This window comes from Scyliorhinus canicula, chromosome 22, assembly GCF_902713615.1.
Source record: "Scyliorhinus canicula chromosome 22, sScyCan1.1, whole genome shotgun sequence".
NCBI lineage: Eukaryota > Metazoa > Chordata > Chondrichthyes > Carcharhiniformes > Scyliorhinidae > Scyliorhinus > Scyliorhinus canicula.
In genome coordinates, this window is record NC_052167.1 from 27,535,178 (window position 1) to 27,556,850 (window position 21,673).

At 52.5% G+C, this 21,673-nt stretch overlaps 1 protein-coding gene across 30 annotated transcripts in view; it reads right to left on the bottom strand.

Annotated features, from left to right (window-relative positions):
* The window catches only part of LOC119956189 (sorbin and SH3 domain-containing protein 1-like), a 108,037-nt gene that overhangs the window by 62,245 nt on the left and 24,119 nt on the right, over nucleotides 1–21,673 (bottom strand). For 10 of the 30 annotated variants that reach the window (XM_038783163.1, XM_038783154.1, XM_038783155.1 and 7 more), the window contains 5 exons: nucleotides 17,854–17,982; nucleotides 11,442–11,525; nucleotides 7,305–7,370; nucleotides 4,551–4,652; nucleotides 2,953–3,002 (listed from right to left, as the gene is read on the bottom strand). In XM_038783163.1, the coding sequence (XP_038639091.1) occupies nucleotides 2,953–3,002; nucleotides 4,551–4,652; nucleotides 7,305–7,370; nucleotides 11,442–11,525; nucleotides 17,854–17,982 (431 nt within the window). The remainder of the gene's footprint in view (nucleotides 1–2,952; nucleotides 3,003–4,550; nucleotides 4,653–7,304; nucleotides 7,371–11,441; nucleotides 11,526–17,853; nucleotides 17,983–21,673) is intronic. The other 20 variants (XM_038783176.1, XM_038783169.1, XM_038783175.1 and 17 more) reach the window with 11 other exon arrangements.

The following is a 21,673-nucleotide window of genomic DNA, read 5'->3' on the forward strand; positions in this document are numbered from 1 at the left end:
ACACACATTTTTAGTCAGGACGGGATTCAAGGGTTTGGAGGACAAGGCGGGAAAGTGGAGTTGGGGATTATCACATCAGATCAGCCATGATCTCATTGAATGGCGGAGCAGACCCGATGGGCCAAATGGCCTACTTCTGCTTCTATCTCTTCTGGCCTTGTGGTCTTACGCCTGACAACACTCTACCCCGCACTCCCTCTCGCTCTAATCTTACTTTGTCTCTCTCTCTCTCCGGCTGGTGTTGCCCCTGAGTTTGCTGTTCCGCCCCAAGTTCAGGTCAGCCCTTTAATGTCGGCGTGCCATGGAGTGGATAAAGCTTAAAGGAGGCCGGTGTGCAGCATAAGCCCCCAGCATGGGTCTGTTCGACCGATTGGCCGTGAATTCTGCCTATTGTTAGGTAATACAAGACACCTGTCCTTATCTAGCTCGAGTCTAATTTGGTTAAGAATCAAGAATGGAACCCCTAGCTGATTTCATTTTCTCTGGATCATATTTAATCTCACAGGTAAATGTAGCAGTATTGCTCCGCTGGTGCAGCCTGGGAGTCAGGCCTGGGGCCTTCAACAACAACTTACTTTTATACAGACCCGTTAATGTAATAAAATGTCGCAAAGCGGATAATGCGCAGGACAATATTTACTCCACTATTCTCTGCTCCCAGCACCAATTGACCTGATTTACAAATGGATTCACGCAGGCTCTTAGCAGGCCCGGTTTCGGCCAGTGTACTGTCCCATAAAACATAGGAGCAGAATTAGGCCACTCGGCCCATCGAGTCTGCTCCGCCATTCAATCATGGCTGATATTTTTCTCATCACCATTCAATTGCCTTCTCTGCATAACCCCCGATCTTCTTATTAATCAAGAACCTATCTATCTTTGTCTTATAGACACTTAGCGATTTGGCCTCTACAGCCTTCTGCGGCAAAGAGTTCCACAGATTCACTACCCTTTGGCTGAAGAAATTCTTCCTCATCTCAGTTTCAAAGGATCGTCCCTTTAGTCTGAGATTATTCCCTTTGGTTCTAGTTTCTCCTAGTAGTGGAAATATCCTCTCCACGTCAGTGCCCTGGAAGTTTCAATAAGGTTCCCCCCTCATCTTTCTAAACTCCATTGAGTACAGACCCAGAATCCTCAAGTGCTCCTCATATGGCAAGCTGTTCATTCCAGGGAACCTCTTCTGGACCCTTCCCAAGGCCAGCACATCCTTCCTTTGGGCAGCATGGTAGCATTGTGGATCGCACAATCACTTCACAGCTCCAGGGTCCCAGGTTCGATTCTGCCTTGGGTCACTGTCTGTGCGGAGTCTGCACATCCCCCCCGTGTCTGCGTGGGTTTCCTCCGGGTGCTCCGGTTTCCTCCCACAGTCCAAGGATGTGCAGGTTAGGGGGATTGGCCATGATAAATTGCCCTTAGTGTTCAAAATTGCCCTTAGTGTTGGGTGGGGTTGCTGGGTTATGGGGATGGGGTGGAGGTGTTGACCTTGGGTAGGGTGCTCTTTCCAAGAGCCAGTGCGGACTTGATGGGCCGAGTGGCCTCCTTCTGCACTGTAAATTCTATGATTCCTTAGATACGGAGCCCAAAACTGCTCACAATACTCCAAATGGGGCCTTATGCAGCCTTGGAAGTACATCCTTGGTCTTGTATTCTAGCCCTCTCGACATGAATGCGAACATTGCATTTGCCTTCCTAACTGCCGACTGAACCTGCACGTTAACCTTCAGAGAATCCTGATCCAGGACTCCGAAGTCCCTTTGTACTTCTAATTTCCAAAGCCTTTCGGTGTACCACAGAACAACAGCACTGTTACGACGTGTCCCACCCTGACTATCTGTTATCCTTAAAGATTCCAGCAGAAATAAACAGCTCCTAAACACCACAGGAAAGAGCTCGAGATTGTCACGGTTCAACTCAGCAGCCTGACAGAGACATAATCCCCTGAGAGAAAGCAGGTCATCGAAAAGAGGGGCAGTTCTTGCAGGGGGTGGTGGGGGGGCTGAGAGTGCATCATTTAATTGCACCACGGAGGAAGACAATTGGCAATCCAGCACGTGCAAATTCTCCAGAAAATCTTCACGAATTTGCCAACTTTTGCTTGCTGGCATCTCAGAGGCTCCCCTTCCAATCTTTCTGCAAATTCGCAACCATTTGAAATACAACGCAGAATGACTCTGGCCTTATAAAGAGACACAAATACCCTCTTTCTCCAATTCTATTCCCAGCAGTAAGTGATGGGGGTGGAGGGGGGGGGACATCTCTAACCAAACATCCAGCCGCCTCTCCTAATATTTATAGTTGGGGTGCAATTAAAACTAAACAGGAGGCGGCACTAGGGCGCAATGGTTAGCACTGTTGCCTCACGGCGCCGAGGACCCGGTTCAATCCCGGGTCACTGTCCGTGTGGAGTTTGCACATAATAATAATAATAATAATATAAGAATCTTCACTGTCACAAGTAGGCATACATTAACCCTGCAATGAGGTTCTGTGAAAAGCCCCTAGTCGCCACATTCCGGCGCCTGTTCGGGTACACAGAGGGAGAATTCAGAATGTCCAATTCACCAAACAAGCACGTCTTTCGGGACTTGCGGGAGGAAACCGGAGCACCCGGAGGAAACCCACACAGACGCGGGGGAGAACGTGCAGACTCCGCACAGGCAGTGGCCCAAGCCAGGAATCAAACCCGGGTCGCTGGCGCTGTGAAGCAACAGTGCTAACCACTGTGCTTCCATGCCGCCCATAAATTTCCCCCCGTGTCTGCGTGGGTTTCACCCCCCCAACCCAAAAAGAGATGCGCAGGGCAAGTGGATTGGCCACGCTAAATTGCCCTTAAATTGGACATTTTTTTAAAAAGCTGAATGGTACAACACAGATTTCAAGGCATGAACGGAGAGACAAGACTGAAAAAAAAACTGCAGAATTAATGTGCTGGCTGAATAACGGTTTACTTACTAATTTGAGCGATCGGATGGGATTTCCAGGGAAGAATCCAGTGCTGCCCTCTGAAAGAAGAACAACAACCAGGGTTATTGACAAATCCAAGATAGCCGCAACACGGAGAGGTGACGGATAATAAAAAGGAGGGAGGGAGTGAGGGAGGGAGGGGGGGGAGGGGGGGGGGATGGGGAGCTCTGATGGGGAGTGAACTTTGTTGGCTGGACCCAGGGAGCAGAGTCGCTTCCCAACCTGCTGCCTTCCAGCTCGCTCACATTAAATAAACCCCTCGCAGGCTCTCTCCCTCTCTCTGGTTTTGGTTGAATGAGCCCCTTCAGGGGTGGGTGATGGGGTGGGTGAGGGGGGAGCTGTGACAGATTGAACAACAGACAGCTTTGCTGCCACTGCCTCTTGCTTGGCTTCTGCTCTTTTGTTCGACACTGAATCATTGTTTGGAATGGGCTAAAAGGCAGAGGGGATGGGGTGGGGGGGGGGGGGGGGGGGAGACGTATTCCAACTAATCCCTGCTCTTGACAAACTTATCCCCATCTTAATATAGCACCCATCCTTCGATTTGTTTTTTTTCCCCCAAAAAATAAAGGTGGAGTTCTGCTCCTCATAGGGGGAGAAATGCTGCTGGAATTGTAGACTATCACACTGTCTGTGCCTTCTCAAAATGCAGGACCCACACTGCACCCCCCACCCCCTCCCTCTGCCCTTTCACAGGACTCATCCAAGACCTGGCTCTTTTGTTACCAAAGCAATTTGCCATTTGGGTAGCCGAGGCCCAGGGAAAGCATTGCAAAAAAAAACAACAAGCTCTCCCAACAGCTGCCGCTGCCCAGGACTGATCCTGGCAGGCTGACACTAAATGTGCGATGCCTTGATCACGGTCAACTTGGACAAGAGGCATGGGGAGGGCTGGGCAGCAGAGGGGGAAATAACAGAGAGAGAGAGAGAGAGTGTTACCATCTGCAGCTCCATCTCGACACCCTACTCCGCTCTCCCGAGTCCCAGCTGACAGTCAGCTGGAGTAATAGTGTTCCCGCTTCGTGGATGGGAAGGATTGTGACTGGGACCGACCCACAGTGATATCAACAACAGGAAGCAGTCAAGGGGAAAAATAAATCTCGGCATGCATGCACGCACACACACACACACACAGATACACACACGCACACACACGACTGTGCAAAAACCACCTCTGCCATACAGGAACTCGTCTGGAAACTGGACCAGGGGCTGACAGCCAAACTCATCCCTGAAATGCAGCCAACAAGAGATTTGCAGCCAATTCCTGCTTGTGCAGCTAAAGCAATATCCATTTCAGGACGTGCTGGCCAAACTGCCACTCATCAAAACAAACACATTGCACCATATTTTAATTTGGGTGGGTGGGTAGGGGGTGAAAAAAAAAACATGCTCCCCAAAAGGTACAGGCGGTGGATGACCAACTCCAAGCTTGGCTCATTACATGCTGCTGATCAATCGATTACAAGCTTGTTAATCTTGCAACATGGGATTCCCCACAGCCCCCATGCTGTGTGTTTGTGGGGGGGGGGGGGGGGGGAACAGAAGGGTTAATGCATGCAATTGAGTGGGAAAGTAGAAAGTACCTCGCAGAGCCGGGGTTCCTGGCTCCTAAACATCTTCTCCATTTGTTCTAAATCTGTGTCTAGCTCAGCCTGGTAGAGATACAGGTCTCTCTCCAGCTTTTCCTAATCGGAGAGGAGGGAAGACAAAGAAATGGGTCGGGTGGAGGGGTTCAGTGACTGCAAATGGACACAAGGAAAAGCTAGAGGCCAAAAGGGAGACATTCCGGAGTGTTAGATGAGAAAGGCAAGCGCCCACATTGGCAGATCCCAGCTGAACGTCCTCAGTGTAAAACAAAACGTTTGTGGGTTTTAATTGTTTGACGTTTGAGATGTAAACAAACATTCATAAACACAAATCAACACAGACCCACTCGGGGAGGCATGTAAGCACAATAATAAGCTGCTACCTGTGGGGACCAACAATAATTTAAGGGAAGTAATAGAGAATTCCCGTTTTAATGGCACTCACGTTACAGGGATCTCCACTCACCCGTCATTTTATTTAGTTCATCTTGGCACGTCCAACCCGGCAGCCCATGTTCAGTGTAGATGAATTCCCACACTTCCACAAGGCTCAGGTCGAACATTCCTGAACACAGGAGATTCTATTCCGGGAAGGTGCTGGGCAGTTGTACCTTGCTGATTGTGGTGAATGTATTACAGCAACCATTCACCACTGTATTACATTGCATTGTATCATGTTGGTGCCCTTGTGGGCTCCGCCCCCTCGGGGGAGGTATATAGATCTGCTGCCTGCAGACGCTCTCAGTACAGAACAGTCGCAGGCAGGCACAGTTCTAGCTGATTAAATTGATGCGACCATCAATTCACACGACACAGAGAGTTGAAGTGGACAGTGGTTCTAATCTAATGTAATGTTATAGAATGGCGAATGGTTGCCGTAATACATTCACCACACTGATGCTGCCGCTATTCTTCACGTGGCGGTCTAAATGGTGAACATCAGCAAGCTACTCGACTGTGAGGGCGTCACAGTTTCTTTTTAAATATTCGTTCTGGGGATGCAATCGTTACTTCAGGGTGTTGTGGGTGTTAGGGACACCTTCAAACACTGCACTGCATGTGCTGGAGGTACACCCCCAGTGTTGTGAGGCAGAAAGTTGTGACCACGTAGGAATTCACCATTCCCGTTCTCTTCCCAAGGCAGACTTTCATCTGTTTCCATAGTTAGTATTTCCCGGAACAGGAGTCTATTGCCAGGGGCTGATAGCTTAAGGGGGCACCACTCCACATCAAGCGTGGGTGATCGGGGGTCTCTCCGACTCTTACTTGTCTATCCTCAAGTTTTTCAAAACACGCAACACATCTTCCTTCGTGACAAGTATCTCCTCGAGCTTATCAGTCTGCTTCACGCTGTCCTCTCCAACAAGATGGCCCCTCTCGTTTGTAAATACTGAAGAAAAATACTGAAGAAAAATACTTGTTCAAGACCTCTCCTATCTCTTCAGACTCAATACACAATCTCCCGCTACTGTCCTTAATCGGATCATTTGTGATCATTTTACACCTTCCCAGTGGGCAAGACAATCAGAACGTTAATAAATAGGAGTAGCCCATTCGGTCCCTCGAGCCTGCTCCACCGTTCAATAAGATTGTGGCTGATTGGATTGTTCCACCTACCCCCCATAACTCTTCACCCTCCTGCAGATCAAACCATTCTCCTCCAGCTTTGAAAATATTCAATGACCCAACCTCCCCTGCTCCCCAGGGAAGAGAATTCGATAGACTAACGATCTTCTCATTGGAGAAATTCCTCCTCATATCAATCTTCAATAGGAGATAGCTTATTGTGTACCAATGGCCTCTAGTTTAAGATTTCCCCATTAAGGGAGGAGTTGGGCCCCTGCCTCAGATACCACCGATCTCACCTCAACCTTTCTTTCACCCGAGAAGAATACTATGGAATCCCTACAGCACAGATAGAGGCCATTCAGCCCATCGAGTCTGCACCGACCCTCTCCCCACACACCCCCATTCCCACTAGTAGCAATGTCATCAATATCACCTGTGACTCAGCCACAGTGCATTATTCCTTCTTCACCTATTCATGTCCTTTAATATACTCCATCTTTCCCTGGCACCATTTTGATTTTGGCCTTTCTCTCCCTGGGCCCCGTCCATTCTGGCTTCCCAATCTCCCCCAGGGTTACAACCAGCAGCTTCAATCCACCCACCTCTGCAACCAGGCGGGAGAATGGGGGATGAGAAACATAACAGCCACGATCGAATAGCAGAGCAGGCTCGATGGGCTAATTCTGCTCCTTAATCTTACGGTGCTAGCTGTCTCTTCTGCTTAGTCAGACCTCTGAGAGGGTTCAGGGAACGAAGCTGAGCGAAGACACAAAAGCACGGGGGAGAAATTAGGATGAACATTTGATTGCTGTGGACGCCATTTTGCAAGGGCTGCCTTCGCGATCGATATGCAAAGGGGAGGGATGCAACATGCACATGGCCACAGCGATTTTATACCAAAGCATTCAATCAGTACCGAATCATTCCGCAAAGGGTTGGAGGATCAGGGAGGCCATGCCGAACGCAAATGTTAGAAAGGAAATAAAGGCTGGAAGTCTGAAATGAAAATCGGGAAAGGCAGGGTCAGCCAGCCTCGGAGAAGAGGACAGGATTAGCACCCTGGGAATAGTCACCTCACGGAACAGGGGCTGAGGCTGTCCTCTCTCAGAAGCTGATTGGGTTGAAGCATTCGGGCAAACGGATGGTCACACAACACACCAGAGAAACAACCTCACCAGTTACCTTTCCATCCTCCACAGAAAGGATAGAGCACTCTCCCGGCGTGTAATCCCAAATCTTTTTTGGAGGCTGATGGAGAGCAAAGGAGGAAATGAAGAAGTGAAACAGAGAGAGAGGGAGAGAGAGAGGAATAGCTTCCTGACATTGGGATGAGGATGGGGACCCGTGGCAGCCGCCAGCGAGGTAGACGGTGGCAACACATTTGGTGGTACCACAGTGCCCGCCTGAGCTAACACCCATCGTGCCACCTCGGCCGAGTACCTCGCACCCGGCTCACTTCAAAGCACAAAGTCAGATTCCCGCCATGCGCGGTCCCGACATTTTCATTCTGGTTTTCAACTTGCGAACCCCGCGAGCTATTTGGCCACAGCGGGCATCACACCCAAGCGACCCGACACGTCCCGACAGTGCAGAAGGAGGCCATTCAGCCCATCCATTCTGCAGCGATCCTCTGAAAGAGCACCATACCCAGGCCTACTGCCCCCGCCCTATCCTCGTAACCACCATCTAACCCGCACATCTTTGGACTGTGGGAGGAAACCGCAGCACCCGGAGGAAACCCACGCAGACACGGGGAGAACGTGCAAACTCCACAGACAGTCACCCCAGGCCGGAATGGAACCCGGGTCCCTGGCGCCGTGAGGCTAACCACTGAGCCGCCATCTGTACACACGCCACTCGCACACACTGTCCAGCAGGAAACATTAGACAATGGTTTTACTGCCCAATATCCCACCCCTCCGTATTCCGGAGACCAGTAACCCTGCCAAGTTCAGCTCTGTGCCTCGCACTGGGGGGGGCGGGTGGAGGAAAGGTGTCCTTTCTTGCATCACGAGATTTAACGTTTAAACTACAGCAATGTTTCGGGTTGGTTGGAGGCATGGCGTCGAGCGCGCAGGGCGGAGGTCAGAGGGGTCAAGAAGCCACAGGGAGGATTAAGATGGCATCCTGACAATGGATTCTGACCTCCTCGTTCCCACTTCATTTGGAGGTCGACCCAGAACAGGCAAGAAAGAAATTTTTTAAAAAAGAATAATCTACACTGGCAAACAGCTTGCTAACAGCAGAGAGGAAAGCTTACACCTGACAAGGTCAGTCATGAGCACTTTCACTGTAACGATCTCTCAGTGCCGCCTTTATCAATATCTTGCCCAACAGAAATGTTTGAATTAATTATTTTTCAAACTGGTGCTGTGTGATGCCAAGGGCCCAGGGACTGATTGGTCCAATGGGATTGGGAATGAATTCCAGCGCCTACCACACGGATAATGAATGGCTGATTTCCAGGATTGCATTGCAGGACAACAGAAATAGACCATTACACACACAGGATATTTCAGTCACACCTCAGGCTCGATTCTGTTCGGATGCACACTGTTATCCCCTGTCCTCGAAGGGCCGATTGGCCTCCTCCTGCTTCTATCAAAGATATCAAGTATACGGAGTGTAGCCCAACAGCACACAAAGAACAAACAAGCACAGGAACAGGCCCTTCGGCCCTCCAAGCCCGTGCCGACCATGCTGCCCGTCTAAACTAAAATCTTCTACACTTCCTGGGTCCGTATCCCTCGATTCCCATCCTATTCATGTATTTATCAAGATGCCCCTTAAATGTCACTATCGTCCCTGCTTCCACCACCTCCTCCGGCAGCGAGTTCCAGGCACCCACTACCCTCTGTGTAAGAAAACTTGCCTCGTACATCTACTCTAAACCTTGCCCCTTGCACCTTAAACCTATGCCCCCTAGTAATTGACCCCTCTACCCTGGGGAAAAGCCTCTGACTATCCACTCTGTCTACATAATTTTGTAGACCTCTATCAGGTCGCCCCTCAACCTCCGTCGTTCCAGAGAGAACAAACTGGGTTTATTCAACCGCTCCTCATAGCTAATGACAAGCCTTGGATGTACGTCCTCCTCCCTCCCCATCTCTGACCCTGATCGTCAAGCACCTTCCCCACAGACCCAGGTAGCGAAACGGTCCCCCCCCCCCCCCCCCCCCCCCCCCTCCCACCTCCTCCAAGGATACATCCCGCTCTTCAAAATGGACTTTAGATGTTCGAACTCATGCCTGAAAGCACTGGGCCCAATAAAGTCTTGTCTCTGGTTGAAACCCTTCAGATTGAAGTTAATAAACTGGGAGCCGCTTTAGCTCAGTTGGTAGCACGGCTGATTCATGACACGGAGCGAGACCAGCAGCGTGGGTTCAATTCCCGTACCGGCTGAGGTTATTCATGAAGCCTTCTCAACCTCGCCCCTCGCCTGAGGTCAGCTCTCCCCCCCCCCTTAGAGGGGAAAGCAACCTATGGTCATCTGGGGCTGTGGAGACTTTATTTACTTTTAGTAAGTTGGGGCCTTTGCAGAGAGGTCATCCCTGGAAAAACACTGTCCACAACAGGACAGGCCCTCTCTGGTCATTCAGAGGGATTTCGGGTCAACAGCTGGTTCAAGGAATGCACTGGGCATTTTCTAAACCCAGGCTGATCCTACACTGCACGTGGCCGCAGTGCCCAGCAGGGCAAGACTGTGCCCACCGCCACTCCGAGGTTGGAGCCGGCACTGGCTCCCGATTTGCCACAGTGTTGGCGCAGTTTCAGGGGTGGATGGTGAGATTCCCTGATGGGGACGCCTCAGCAATAACCCCCAGGGTGTCAACACCACCCCTGGGAGACTTCACCAAATATAAAGCGATGCACCCAAACACCAGAAATGGAGGATTAGGTTCTTGGGCACTACAAAGAGAATTAAGCCCCCCCCCCCCCCCCCCCCTCCCCAACCCCTCACCGCATGCAAAGAGACACACATGGGGGGGGGGGGGCTGGGGGGGAAGAGAGACACATGGGGGGGGGGAAAGAAACATTGGGGGGGGGGAAAGAGATGTGGTGGGGGGGGAAAGAGATGTGGTGGGGGGGGGGAAGAGACGTGGGGGGAAGAGACGTGGGGGGGGGGGAGAGATGTGGGGGGGAAGAGACGTGGGGGGGAGAATTGAAGTGATGATTGGTACGCAGACAAGAGAAGGGGAAGAGAACAGAGAGGGATAAAGGGGGGTAAGTGGGAGAGGGCAGAGATGATGGAGCGTTAGGTTATTTAGAGAGGGAGAGGAGGGACAGAGAGAGGGAGTGGATGGCACGGTGGTTAGCACAGTTGCTTCACAGCTCCAGGGTCCCAGGTTCGATTCCAACCTCGGGTGACTGTCTGTGTGGAGTCTGCACGTTCTCCCCGTGCCTGCGTGGGTTTCCTCCAGGTGCTCCGGTTTCCTCCCACAGTCCAAAGATGTGCGGGTTAGGTAGATTGGCCGTGATAAATTGCCCTGAGTGTCCAAAAGGTTAGGTAGGGTTCATGGGTTATGGGGATAGGGTGGAGGTGGAGGGGTTGGGTAAGGCGCTCTTTTCAAGGGCCAGTGCAGACTCAATGGGCCGAATGGCCTCCTTCTGCACTGTAAATTCTCTGATTCTATGAGTGAGAGAGGTAGAGGACGGGGTGAAGGGGAGAGAGGGAGATGATGGGGTGAAGGATGCAAAAAGGGACAAAGGCAGGTGTGAGTATGGGAGAGGCCAGAGGAGAGGGTAGATTTGGAGAAGAGGAGAGCGAGGAGGGAGGATAGTAATGGGGCTGCGTTTGTCGAGGTGAGAGACAGAGTGAGAGGCGGGGAGCTCAACATTTAAACACTCAGTTCCAATGAACACGTGTGGAGATAAATCCCAAAGCTGTCAGCATCTCCCATTCTCTGATGGAACTGGAACTCTGCAGTTTGGAGGTCAGGGATCGAGTAGGTGACAAAACCCATCGCCCCAAGTGATCTCTGGTGAAGACAAGGCCTGGATAATGGCAGAGAACCGGCTGTCCACAGAGGGTAACTGTCTTGGAGCCCAATCCTGCACTCCCCTCATATCCACACGCGGGCACGCTCCACTACGCTACCCCCGGGGTACTGAGGCCAACTCTTGCCAGCATCTCTTATCTTGGCAGGGACTGGCGCAGAAGACACCAAGTAACTGAATAAGTCATTACCTCTGATATTAAACAGACAAAAGGACTCAGTTCTGTGTCTGAAGCTCACCCTCTGGTGAAATTATTCCAACAATTGCAACAATGATGGACGAACACTCAGCTGACGTTTCACTCAGCCTTAGCTGACTTACCGGCTTGCCGAACTCCAGTTCCGAGAAGAACTTATACCAAGGTTCATTCTTTAAATCTATTTCTTCCGGACTAATGTCCCGTTTCTGAAGAGGAGGTCACAGCATGCGAGTGGAGGAAAAGAAGAAAGTTGAGTGAAGCTTGCAGAACAGCACGATGTATGTCAAGGACCACAGGGGCGGGAGTGGAATGGACAAAACTCCCAACACAGGCACTTGATTCCAAACACAGGTCAGAATTGGCCAATGGCATCTGCAGTTTCTTTGTTAATATATAAAAAACACATTTTCTTAGTCCAGTTTTTGATTGGGACAGTGTAGAGGGAGCTTTACTCTGTATCTAACCCCATGCTGTACCTGTCCTGTGAGTGTTTGATGGGGACAGTGTAGAGGGAGCTTTACTCTGTATCTAATGCTGTGCTGTACCGGTCCTGGGAGTGTTTGATGGGGACAGTGTAGAGGGAGCTTTACTTTGTATGTAACCCCGTGCAGTACCTGTCCTGGGAGTGTTTGATGGGGACAGTGTAGAGGGAGCTTTACTCTGTATCTAACCCCGTGCTGTACCTGTCCTGGGAGTGTTTGATGGGGACAGTGTAGAGGGAGCTTTACTCTGTATCTAACCCCGTGCAGTACCAATCCTGTGAGTGTTTGATGGGGACAGTGTAGAGGGAGCTTTACTCTCTATCTAACCCCGTGCTGTACCTGTCCTGTTTGGTGCGGACACTGGTTTCTGAAACGCAAAGTGAGCCAATCACTTAAAAATTTGCAAAACAACTTATTATAATTTTAGATAGATACTTTCTCAATCGAAGGAAAGGGTGTATCATTCAAGTTTACATCAGTGATGTTCAGTGGAGTCAAGTGCGTTGTTCACAGTCCCTGACATACATCCTGGCCAAATGGACAGAGAGAGCGAGGGTAAATGCATAACGTGGGGGAGGGTGGGGGTGGGGGGGGGGGGGGGGGGGGGGGGTGCGAAGCAGTGAACGAAACAAAGACAGACATTCTGGAATACGAGATGTTTGGAAAGACAGTTATATTTCAGAGCTACTGTGAATACAGGAGAAAGGCAGTATTCTGTTCGCACAGAGGCTCCGAGCCTAATAATTGTCAGAGGGCCCACATTGATGTTGGAGAGATCCGCTCAGATTTAATAGCCTAATACAAACCTGTTCTGGGATTCCTGCTCTCTGCGCCCAGAGGTTAAGAAGGGAAAGGGAAAAAAGAAAGCATACAGCCCCCCCCCCCACTCAATCCAATCCGTTTGTTTGATGCTGCATTTTTCTGTCCAAGCTTTGACCTTTTGTGTCGCGCCTCCTGTGACACGTGGGAAGGCGCCATGACGCAACACCTTTCAGCTAATCATCAGGGGTTGACCATCGAGAGATGGCCAATGACCCCTCACCAATTGACTCCTGCTGCTGAGAAATGTTTGGGTTCAGCTGTTAGAACCTCCTCGATTGGCTATTCTCGCTATACTTGGGTGTCCAGGTCACACAGCCACTGGGCGGGATTTCTGCGGGTCGTTTGCGCCCAGGAAACCAAGTTCCAGCATGACTCAACACATTCCAGAAAGCAAATGGAAGAAGTCAATGTGGGAAAACTGCCCGGAACGATCAGCCATGGAAATTAAAAAGATCACAATCCCTCTCAGGGTCTGCATCACATCACATGTTATAGACTCGAGCTGCAAGTCTTCCATCAGGAACTTTGAGTCCCAACTTCTCGAGACCTTATAATGCATTGCAGAAGATCTCTTCAACTCTTCATTGAGACGACAACATCGAGAAGCTTAACGCAGAGAGGGACAGCAAAGGAGAGACTGGGAATCCTCAACCTGACAACGTGGCTGGTTTCATTACCGACCTCAGGCACCTGCCATTTTATTTTATTCAACACGATAATGGAACACATTGCAAGGCACCGCCTCGAGCAGCACGCCCAAGACAAGCCCGCTCTGACACCCCCTCGCAAACAGGACGTCCCGGACGCACCCACCTCACAAACACCAACCAACCTCACTGGGTTGTGACAGGCCCACGTCCATCAGTTCAAAACCGGCTGTGCTCTGCTTCGTTGCCAGTGTGGAAACATACGAGACGAGGAGGGTTCCCATCCCAGGACTGAGCCAAACGTCATCCCACAGTACTCCTCCCCCCCCCCCCTCCCCATAAAATGATCCAATCCGTTTGTTTGGTTCTGCGGCTTTCTGTCCAAGCTTTGTCCTTTGTCGCACCTCCTGTACCACGTGGGAAAACACCCCCATGGAGAACAAGACAATATGTTTCCTTTCAGCCGATCATCAGGGGTTGACCATCGAGAGACGGCCAATGACCACTCGCTGCCTCTAGGGGGAGTGTTAAGCGTGCCCTTCAATGCCACCTGGGTCGATATTTTTGTGGGATTTGCAATGGTGTGGGGGGGGGGGGGTCAAATCGCTAACCCGGTTTAGAATTTTGTTCGCTCTCCAGCCTCAGGATATACGCAGCACAGAAGCCCTGTCGCAATGCACAACGCATTCGCTCAATCCGGCCTTTGCTGCGTGCTCAGAGCCGAGCTGAATCCACTGGATCATTGAGGAATCCATGTGTCCACAGGGAATGGGATCTGATTTAGAAGTTCTGAGATAGTGTCAGATCAGAGAATCCCGACAGGTGCAGAAAAAGGCTATTCGGCCCATCTAGTTTGCACCGACCGGACAGCCTAGACCGGGGACTTTAATCTGGCGTGGCGGCTCAGGACAGGGACACGAGGGCAGGGAAATGGGCAGCCTCGATGCAGAGAATCAATGGGGCGGGGTGCCAATCGCAGGTGTTGCCAATACCACCCGAGATTGATCTCACTCTCGGCACCTCACCCGTCGGCAGAAATGAACCAATTTACCATCGCCTCGGAGTGCAGAACTTGGATATCACTGGACACGTTGTTGAAGCATTGCCTCTCAGTCACATCTCAAACGCTCACCGACAATTGATACTGAAGGGGAGTCGAAATTGTTACGATGATCTGAAATTCAACAATTCTGGAGTTTTGCCCGCCAGCCCCCTCTCTATCCCTCAAGCCCGAGATGTTTATTGACCTCACCTTCCCATCCAAATTCCTTTGAAAACCATTGGCCGTCTCCGCTCGCACGACTGTGAAGGCAGCGAGTTGCGGTTATAAGAATTCAACACCTGGGAAATAATTCTCTCATGGCGAAATAATTCTGGTAAATTGGAGCTCAAAGGATCTTCTACTGAAATTGCTTTCCAAACCCAGGAATTTCTTACCATTCTTGCCCAACCTCAAGGACTTACCATAACTTTGACCAGGAGTTTAATTGGATTATCTGCAAGAGTGTTTTATTGATGGGCTGCTCCTCGTGTCGAGGGGGTACTTTTGGCCCTGCCTTTTATTCCAGCCGCACCGAGCTAATTCAATGTCACCTTTCCGGGTCCAGTTAAAATAGGCCCCCACCTCTCGCCCAGCATCGTCGAAACAGTGAGCCAAGCTGTGGCTCACCAGCCTCATCCACCACCCTCTCTCGCCCAGGAAATCCACCATTAACATGCAAAACTCCCTCACCTGTATCTTCTCTCGGCCTGAATCTCCACCGCTCATCACCCACCAGTCTGCTACTGGCCTCCACATTTCTCCACCCTCCCCTGGTGTACTGTTTAATCATCATCCGCATGGCGGTGTGGCGAGCCCATTTGGGATTTAATAACCAGATTACTCTCCTCTGTAACCCAATCTACATCGTACGGATGGTCTGCCCATCCACCGACCCTCCCGCGGGTTGGCTATCAGCGGCGGAACGTTGGGAGAATCCAAACCTCCCTCCGCTCCCTCCCCCAGACCCAAAACCACCCTCCCCCAGACCCCAAACCCTTCACCCTCCCCCAGACCCCAAACCCTTCACCCTCCCCCAGACCCCAAACCCTCCCCCAGACCCTAAACCCTTCACCCTCCCCCAGACCCCAAACCCTTCACCCTCCCCCAGACCCCAAACCCTTCATCCTCCCCCAGACCCTAAACCCTTCACCCTCCCCCAGACCCTAAACCCTTCACCCTCCCCCAGACCCTAAACCCTTCACCCTCCCCGACCCTAAACCCTCCCCCAGACCCTAAACCCTTCACCCTCCCCCAGACCCTAAACCCTCCCCCAGACCCTAAACCCTTCACCCTCCCCCAGACCCCAAACCCTCCCCCAGACCCTAAACCCTTCACCCTCCCCCAGACCCTCCCCCAGACCCCAAACCCTCCCCCAGACCCCAAACCCTTCACCCTCCCCCAGACCCTAAATTCTCCCCCAGACCCTAAACCCTTCACCCTCCCCATACCCTAAACCCTCCCCCAGACCCTAATCCCTCCCCCAGACCCTAAACCCTCCCCCAGACCCTAAACCCTTCACCCTCCCCCAGACCCTTCACCCTCCCCCAGACCCTAAACCCTCCCCCAGACCCTAAACCCTCCCCCAGACCCTAAACCCTCCCCCAGACCCTAAACCCTCCCCCAGACCCTAAACCTTTCACCCTCCCCCAGACCCCAAACCCTCCCCCAGACCCCAAACCCTCCCCCAGACTCTAAACCCTCCCCCAGACCCTTCACCCTCCCCAGACCCTAAACCCCACACTCCCTGTGACCCTAAACCCTTCACCCTCCCCCAGACCCTAAACCCTTCACCCTCCCCCAGACCCCAAACCCTCCCCCAGACCCTAAACCCCTCACCCTCCCCCAGGCCCTAAACCCTCCCCCAGACCCCGAACCCTCCCCCAGACCCTAAACCCTTCACCCTCCCCCAGACCCTAAACCCTCCCCCAGACCCTAAACCCTCCCCAGGCCCCAAACCCTCCCCAGACCCTTCACCCTCCCCCAGACCCCAAACCCTCCCCCAGACCCCAAACCCTCCCCCAGATCCTAAACCCTCCCCCAGACCCTAAACCCTCCCCCAGATCCTAAACCCTCCCCCAGACCCTTCACCCTCCCCCAGACCCTAAACCCTTCATCCTCCCCCAGACCCGAAACCACCCTCCCCCAGACCCCAAACCCTCCCCCAGACCCTAAACCCTTCACCCTCCCCCAGACCCTAAACCCCACACTCCCTGTGACCCTAAACCCTTCACCCTCCCCCAGACCCTTCACCCTCCCCAGACCCTAAACCCCACACTCCCTGTGACCCTAAACCCTTCACCCTCCCCCAGACCCCAAACCCTCCCCCAGACCCTAAACCCCTCACCCTCCCCCAGACCCTAAACCCTCCCCCAGAACCTAAACCCCTCACCCTCCCCCAGGCCCTAAACCCTCCCCCAGACCCCGAACCCTCCCCCAGACCCTAAACCCTTCACCCTCCCCCAGACCCTAAACCCTCCCCCAGACCCTAAACCCTCCCCAGGCCCCAAACCCTCCCCAGACCCTAAACCCTCCCCCAGACCCCAAACCCTCCCCCAGACCCCAAACCCTCCCCCAGATCCTAAACCCTCCCCCAGACCCTAAACCCTCCCCCAGATCCTAAACCCTCCCCCAGACCCTTCACCCTCCCCCAGACCCTTCACCCTCCCCAGACCCTAAACCCTTCACCCTCCCCCAGACCCTAAACCCTAAACCCTTCACCCTCCCCCAGACCCTAAACCCTTCACCCTCCCCCAGACCCCAAACCCTCCCCCAGACCCTAAACCCTTCAACCTCCCCCAGACCCTAAACCCTAAACCCTTCACCCTCCCCCAGACCCTAAACCCTTCACCCTCCCCCAGACCCCAAACCCTCCCCCAGACCCTAAACCCTTCAACCTCCCCAGAGCCCAAACCCTTCACCCTCCACCAGACCCCAAACCCTTCACCCTCCCCCAGACCCTAAACCCTTCACCCTCCCCATTGACAAAACCCAGCCTCGCCAAACACGCATTCGGCCATCGCACCAAACCGCTCCACCCCTCTCTGCCAGACACCCCGGGACGTTAATAGCATAAAAATGGTTTCATGCACAAGGTTTTCCCGCTTGGGCAAGGGCTGGGAATGCAAGGCGGAAGAGAAACATCACCAAGGCTCCACTGTAGTTTGTGAGAGTGGGTCAAAGACCATGCCTGGATTCTCCATCCATAACAGCCATTGAATCTCACAAAGATCCTCTTACAATGTCCTCAAGTAGTGGCAGCTAAACTATCAGCGAGGCGGACGCGGAGAAGTCCTTCACCGCGAAGGAGACGGCTAAGTTGAGGCAGTTCTGCGCCATGCCCGCCAAACCTGACGAAGGCCACAATAAACTGCCTTCCTCACCCATTGAGAAGCGACGTTCAAACGATCGTATACCCAGGGCACGAGTCACAGGTCAATGGGGACGTAAACCACAAGGATCATGGGAGAATGATGAAGCGGTTTAATAAAACATAAAAGCATCAAGTGCACCCAAAGGTCACGCAAATGCAGGCTCCACTTACATCTCTGGCTGCCCGGTCCTCTTGATGATTCGAATGGTAATCGTTGTGCGCCTGCTCGTTACTGTAGCCCATGGTGTTACTGGGTGTGAAAACATTCGCTGGGTCCCCATCGATGTACTCGTCTGTCTTCTGATGCAAAAAGGTCAGTGAAATAAACGTCGTGTCGCTGTGCTTCCGCCATCATGCACTTGGGTTTCAAGGTTCCAACACCAAACGAGGCTGACCCCAAACACCAAAAAGACAAGACCGCATGCAGAAACATGCATGGTGAGGAGTGGCAAGGCGGAGACCTTTTGGAGGCAGGTGTATGTAGGCAAAGTATAAACAGATTCTGCTTCTGTTGAAGGCAAGCGGTGGACTCCTGCACACTAGTGAGAGTCAGTGTGTGTGGATCTGTATCCCAGTGAGAGTCAGATGTGTGTGGAACTGTACCCCAGTGAGAGTCAGTGTGTGTGGGACCCATACCCCAGTGAGAGTCAGTGTGTGTGGGACCCATACCCCAGTGAGAGTCAGTGTGTGTGGGACCCGTACCCCAGTGAGAGTCAGTGTGTGTGGGACCCGTACCCCAGTGAGAGTCAGTGTGTGTGGGACCCGTACCCCAGTGAGAGTCAGTGTGTGTGGGACCCGTACCCCAGTGAGAGTCAGTGTGTGTGGGACCCGTACCCCAGTGAGAGTCAGTGTGTGGGACCCATACCCCAGTGAGAGTCAGTGTGTGGGGAACTGTCTCCCAGTGAGAGTCAGTGTATGTGGGTCCGTACCCCAGTGAGAGTCAGTGTGTGTGGAACTGTACTCCAGTGAGAGTCAGTGTGTGTGGGACCCATACCCCAGTGAGAGTCAGTGTGTGTGGAACTGTACCCCAGTGAGAGTCAGTGTGTGTGGGACCCGTACCCCAGTGAGAGTCAGTGTGTGTGGGACCCGTACCCCAGTGAGAGTCAGTGTGTGTGGAACTGTATCCCAATGAGAGTCAGTGTGTGTGGAACTGTACCCCAGTGAGAGTCAGTGTGTGTGGGATCCGCACCCCAGTGAGAGTCAGTGTGTGTGGAACTGTATCCCAATGAGAGTCAGTGTGTGTGGAACTCTACCCCAGTGAGAGTGTGTGTGTGGGTCCGTACCCCAGTGAGAGTCAGTGTGTGTGGGACCCGACCCCCAGTGAGAGTCAGTGTGTGTGGAACTGTACCCCAGTGAGAGTCAGTGTGTGTGGGACCCGTACCCCAGTGAGAGTCAGTGTGTGTGGGACCCGTACCCCATTGAGAGTCAGTGTGTGTGGAACTGTACCCCAGTGAGAGTCAGTGTGTGTGGGACCCGTACCCCAGTGAGAGTCAGTGTGTGTGGGACCCGTACCCCAGTGAGAGTCAGTGTGTGTGGGACCCGTACCCCAGTGAGAGTCAGTGTGTTTGGGACCCGTACCCCAGTGAGAGTCAGTTTGTGGGACCCGTACCCCAGTGAGAGTCAGTGTGTGTGGAACTGTACCCCAGTGAGAGTCAGTGTGTGTGGGACCCCAGTGAGAGTCAGTGTGTGTGGGACCCGTACCCCAGTGAGTCAGTGTGTGTGGATCCCGTACCCCAGTGAGAGTCAGTGTGTATGGGACCCTGTACCCCAGTGAGAGTCAGTGTGTGTGGGACCCGTACCCCAGTGAGAGTCAGTGTGTGTGGAACCCGGACCCCAGTGAGAGTCAGTGTGTGAGGGACCCGTACCCCAGTGAGAGTCAGTGTGTGGGACCCGTACCCCAGTGAGAGTCAGTGTGAGTGGGACCCGTACCCCATTGAGAGTCAGTGTGTGTGGAACTGTACCCCAGTGAGAGTCAGTGTGTGTGGGACCCGTACCCCAGTGAGAGTCAGTGTGTGTGGGACCCGTACCCCAGTGAGAGTCAGTGTGTGTGGGACCCCAGTGAGAGTCAGTGTGTGTGGGACCCCAGTGAGAGTCAGTGTGTGTGGGACCCCAGTGAGAGTCAGTGTGTGGGACCCGTACCCCAGTGAGAGTCAGTGTGTGTGGGACCCCAGTGAGAGTCAGTGTGTGTGGGACCCGTACCCCAGTGAGAGTCAGTGTGTGTGGGACCCGTACCCCAGTGAGAGTCAGTGTGTGTGGGACCCGTACCCCAGTGAGAGTCAGTGTGTGTGGGACCCATACCCCAGTGAGAGTCAGTGTGTGTGGGACCCGTACCCCAGTGAGAGTCAGTGTGTGTGGGACCCGTACCCCAGCGAGAGTCAGTGTGTGTGGGACCTGTACCCCAGTGAGAGTCAGTGTGTGTGGGACCCGTACCCCAGTGAGAGTCAGTGTGTGTGGGACCCATACCCCAGTGAGAGTCAGTGTGTGTGGGACCCCAGTGAGAGTCAGTGTGTGTGGGACCCCAGTGAGAGTCAGTGTGTGTGGGACCCGTACCCCAGTGAGAGTCAGTGTGTGTGGGACACCAGTGAGAGTCAGTGTGTGTGGGACCCCAGTGAGAGTCAGTGTGTGTGGAACTGTGTTTGTGACGGGGTGGAGGGGGTTATGTTTCACAGTTTCCCACCCTGATGCCTTCGGAATGTGTGTGCTGCTTTCATTCAGGACAAGATGCAAAGTATGAGACAAAGAGATTCTTTTGTCTGTATGCATTCCATGCAAAACAGGGGCTGGTGATTCATCACTAGGACATGAGTGAAAGCATTCAAGAAAATCCTCAGAGTCCACTTTCAGCACCAACATCCACAAGCAGCGAGCAGGGAAAGATAATACAAGTCAAACTGTCTCCCCTCTGATGGTCAAAGTTTCAGAATTATAGTCACTTCATTGGCTCCAAGTGCTTCACATCCAGCCCTGCGCCCTCGTTAATCTATCTGATCTTTAACAATGCTGCTTATTGACGAGACCTTGTCGAATTTAGAACTGAATGAATCTGAAAAATGTGAAACTTATTTGCATTTTTTGATTTTTGTTGCATTTTTGAAACTTTTTTGATGTGCGAAATGTGTTCAAAATCATTTTTCCGCGTGAAATCATGATCTTTGAGCTATATTCTGGAACTGGGGCACGTCGAGTTTCTACTGGTGAGTTTAAAAAGAAATAAAATCTGATGCAATTCAGTCATCTTGTTTCTCAAGGGGAGAAATAGATCACCGTGGCAGCACGGTAGCATGGTGGTTAGCATAAATGCTTCACAGCTCCAGGGTCCCAGGTTCGGTTCCCGGCTGGGTCACTGTCTGTGCGGAGTCTGCACGTCCTCCCCATGTTTGCGTGGGTTTCCTCCGGGTGCTCCGGTTTCCTCCCACAGTCCAAAGATGTGCGGGTTAGGTGGATTGGCCATGCTAAATTGCCCGTAGTGTCCTAAAAAGTAAGGTTAAGGGGGGGTTGTTGGGTTACGGGTATAGGGTGGATACGTGGGTTTGAGTAGGGTGATCATTGCTCGGCACAACATCGAGGGCCGAAGGGCCTGTTCTGTGCTCTACTGTTCTATGTTCTATGTTCTATTCCGTAGCTGCAGCAGTGATCAATACAGAGGGACTTATGGTTCTCAGTAAGGAGTTTTGTTTGACGTTTGAACAAACTGGAGTGAGATCCTCCGAAGGTTTGGAGAAACCTAGCGGGCCGAGAGGCAGGTGCTGTTGTAACGACAGCAGTTTGAGGTTATAAAACTGGCCCTGCAGTCTGCCCCTGGCAATGAGGACATCAGGTTAAAGGTTAACGCCCACGACAGCACGGGGCTCAGCCTGGGAGGATCCCGGGCGCGATTCTCCGAGCGCGGGACAGAGTGCCCAGTCGCGTTTCACGACGGCGTGATACAGGCGCGGGCAGTTGCGATTCTGACCCCCACAGGGGGCCAGCACAGCGCTGGAGTGGTTCACGC